Source organism: Diachasma alloeum, unplaced genomic scaffold (genome assembly GCF_001412515.2).
Source record: "Diachasma alloeum isolate Michigan unplaced genomic scaffold, Dall2.0 Dall_scaffold_03061, whole genome shotgun sequence".
Taxonomy (NCBI): domain Eukaryota; kingdom Metazoa; phylum Arthropoda; class Insecta; order Hymenoptera; family Braconidae; genus Diachasma; species Diachasma alloeum.
The window spans coordinates 572-4,759 of record NW_021682456.1 but is presented as its reverse complement, the minus strand read 5'-3'; the positions used below and the strand labels follow the sequence as shown (position 1 = coordinate 4,759).

Sequence of the window (4,188 nt, the reverse complement as noted above, 5' to 3'; positions counted from 1 at the left end):
GATCCATTTCGGCGCGAGAACTTTCGAATGACTGATCAATTAAAACAACTGTTCAATAAACTATTTCAATTTGTTTTCATCTTCAACTATTTAATAAAAATTAAAAAATTGAAAAATCATAGACAGTAGTGACTATTTTTTCGAGAATTTGAGGGAAAAAATGGCGAGGAAGAGAGGAACGGGGGTCGCCATCAGACGTTCGAAACTTCCCAATGACGACTGAATTTCAATACTTTCACGAATAAAAAAAAGTTCGTATTCACAAATAAATATTTTCGCTTCAATTGAGATGAAAATTATCGCGTTTCAGTAATTATAATAATTGAAACACTCATGAAAAATGATGACAAGGCCCGGTGCCCGGCGTGGTACGACGAAAGAACGCGAAAAAAACAGGAAAAATCACTCCAAATCCCACAAAATCATAATTACAGTATAAAACTCACTTGTTGGAGAATCGAGGCACCTGTAACACGGCTGTATATCAACACCCTGGGGTTGGAAATCTCTCGAAAGAGCCATCGCCAGCGAATCTCCCTGCACGAGCCCGAACCCGCTGGAACAAACAAAGGAATGACTGTTGGGGGGAAAATATTGGCGCGCGAGGGGTGGAGCGATGGGAGGAGCGATGGCTGGCCGCGATTGGAGGATCAGTCGTTCGTTGTCTTGACGGTTGACGTTGAGTGAATTTGAAAAAATTCAGTTTCATTTGGAGAGTTTTAAATAAAAAAATTCACGAATCTCCAAAAAACTCATTAAGTCAAAAAATCTGTCGATAAAAATCCCGAAAATAAACAAATATCTCACAAAATAATTATTTTCATGCCAGGAATCAAAATAACAAAAATTCTAAAAATCCCGAAATAAAAAACCAAAAATCTCACAAGATAATTAGCTTCATAAAAAAATTTGGAGGGAAAAAAGGGCGGTCGAGGGGAAAAAATCATCAGCTCTGAAAGTTGAAGGAAAAAAGTTGTGAATCTTTTGAAAAACATTCTTTTGAGTCATCAACATATCATTAAAAATAACGATTGAGCAAAAACACTGCTTAGACACGACAAAATCCGAGGAAAACCCGAAAGTCCTGAGGAAAAAATCCCCAAACCCACGAAGAAATTATGTTTTTTTCATTAAACTCACTTGTTTCGAACTCCCGGCAGCTCTAACTCCGCTGTTGACAATCACCCTGGGCTATTACGTCCCCCGGGTGCGTCAAAATCGTCGGAACGTCGACAGAGATCCATTCGCGGTCGAAGCCAGCAGCCGAATGACGACAGGGGGGAAAAATTGGCGGCCGAGTGTTGAGGGGGACGGCTGTGATTGGAGGGTTATCCACTTCCGTTCATTGCAAACTGCGAAATCGTTGAAAAATGAAGTGAAATGTCGCAAAATCTCATCAGACAATTCACGAAATAATAAAATAAATTCCTGGTCAACAAAATGAACGAATAAAAACCGATAGTTAATCATCGAAACATTTTTATGAAAAAAAACCGGAAACCCTTTTTTGGAGGGAAAAATGTGGGGGCAGAGTGGGTGGCTGTCATTGGAGGACTGACGTAATTGGTTGTTTTTGCAAACCAAACAACAGTGGGAAAATTCAAAAAGTTCAGATTCGAAGTGGAGGTTGAGTGAATAGAAAAATAAATAGAGAAAGAGCATTGTTTTAATTAATTGAGTCACTAGTACGAGAAAAATTAATGCAAGATGCAAAATAAATGTGGAAACATCCTCGAAATGAAGAACAATAAAATTTATTTACAGAAAACGTGAGCTTCCAATTCCAAGAAAAAGAAATTCAGAACTCATTGAACTAAAAAACAAATTATTTAGTAAAAAAAGTTTGATAGTGACGATAATTTTCGTATTAGGCATAAATTTTTATTTATTTATTTTTTCTAATTGTTCATGATTTTTTCTACTTTTCAATCTTCCCTCTAATCTCTAAAAATTAATTTCCTGATAAGGCCGTGTCATTTTGTTACTTCTGAATTAATTATTATTAATCATTCTAGACTGACAATTGAGCACAAATTCTGTCAGAATATTTTTATTCATATCAACTTCCGTTTGGAATTTATTTCCAATATTCATTTTCAAAATTTAATTTCTTTATAAACTATTTTTAAAAGAAGTCAAGTGAAAAAAAAATCATTTTACCCACCCGCCTCTACGATTTGAAATTTAGTTTTCCTAGTGACTTTCCGTTTCTGATATTGCATTGACGAACTTGTCCGCACCGTGGCGCCCCCCGAACAGGAAGTGGAGCTCCGGTGAAGTATTTGAAGTCTTTTCCTCTACCATCGTATTGCGACGAGGTACGTTTCACGACGATCAACAGTAAAAATCCACTTGCATCCTGAGATTGATAATTAATCTATCGATAATTGAACGTCATAATGAAAGAGGATATTCTGTTGATTACCTCTGTGCCAATAGTTCGATGTTATGACGAGAAAATGTGGGAAATATCGCGTGTCAGAGGGCCACGACAGTGGGACTCTGGGTTACCCTCGTGTGTTATGTTTGTGTCATTAGTGCAGTGGTTTCTTTAATTAATTCGTTTGTATTTTGTTGTTTAGGACGCAATGGGTCGGTACTCTCACGAACCAACAAATGCCACCAAATCGTGCAAGGCTCGCGGGTCAAACCTGCGTGTTCACTTCAAGGTAAACAAAATCGTCGATTGAGATAACCTATAATATAATGCATTAAATCGTGAGCCGTTTTCAATTTTCAATATCTCCTAACTAAATTATACATTTTAGATGACATTCACGAGAAGATTTCATAGAATGACATAGCGAATTCGATAAAAAAAAATCATTTCTATTAGATAATTTACGGATTTCGATAGAAATCTCATAAAATTTTTCAATGAAGTCGACAGGTTTTTCTATGAATTTTTTTAGGTGAAAACTGTTGGATCGAAATAAGATTGGATTGACCTTTATTGAAAGTTCTGTCAAATTTGGCCATTTTTATAGAAAAATTCTACAACTTCACTGCGCATTTTTTTTATAGAGAATGCCCAATTGATACTATTTTAATAGAAAGAATTAGTAGAATCGTATTTTTTTATGAAACATTTTATGAATTTTCAGTTTTTTACACTTAATTTTTCTCTTCTTTTCATTTGGAAAACCAATTAAAAAAACGGGAAAATTAGAACCGAGGGATTTGTTTAGAAAGTATCCCAATAGAATAGGTTGTAGAGAATATTTGGATTCTACAGATTTTTTCACACATCAATTTCCACTAAACGTTTCTACTTGAAAAACGTACAGATAAGTTGGACAATTTTTTCATAAAATTGGCCAAAAACTACTAGACAGTTTAGTAGTAATCCACTAGAATTTCTAATGAATTTTATAGATTTCCCTGTAAAATTTGTGTCGTACGAGAAGTAAAATTTCGTTTTGAAACTTGGAAAAATAAATTGAAAATGAAAACAAAGAGGAAATTGCACTGTCTTTTCGAGATCATTGGTTTATCTCACTCTCTCCTAAACTATTTAGTACTTAAAATTGATGTCAATGTGTTCACTACGATATAGGCATACATAATCAAATGAGGAATTAATTTATTTTCTAATATCAAATAAAAAATTTATCGAATATTTGTCTTTTTGCTAGAACACTCATGAGGCCGCCCGTGCTATCAAGAGCATGGCACTGAGGAGAGCCCAGAAGTTCTTGAAGAACGTAATTGAGCACAAGGAATGCGTTCCCTTCCGCAGATTCAACGGTGGTGTCGGGAGGTGCGCCCAAGCCAAACAGTTTGGAACTACTCAAGGTATATTATTATTATTTTGTCCTTTTCCCTGTCAGATTCGATATTCCTTGTTTCAATTAATGTTTATAATCATTCTTATTGCAAAAAGCAATAAGACCGATGAGAGTCATGTGTTCCAATTTATCATATGTTAAATTTTCATATTACAATGAATAATTTGCTCATGTTCTAATTCCTATGCTCACTGAATAAGATTTTAATCATAATTACAATTCAATTCCTTCTAGAACACACTTTAGAGTGTGAATCTCTGGAATTCAACGTGTGTTGATACTCTGGGAAAATTGCGTGCCTACACTGTTATCAATTTTTAGTTAATTCATACGGTGATTCAATTAATCTGTTGTTCATCTCATCAATATAATTCCGTGCTTAGAATATTGTCATCTCGTT

General features: G+C 35.0%; 1 protein-coding gene across 1 annotated transcript; it reads left to right on the top strand.

Annotated features, from left to right (window-relative positions):
- Positions 1–2,246: 2,246 nt before the first annotated feature.
- On the top strand, positions 2,247–3,795 carry LOC107046887 (60S ribosomal protein L17; the record flags this gene model as incomplete). The annotated part of the gene is given in 3 exon segments (XM_015269608.1): positions 2,247–2,318; positions 2,583–2,669; positions 3,636–3,795. Coding segments are annotated over 2 exon segments (241 nt in total), but the record flags the coding sequence as incomplete, so codon positions are not given.
- Positions 3,796–4,188: the final 393 nt, after the last annotated feature.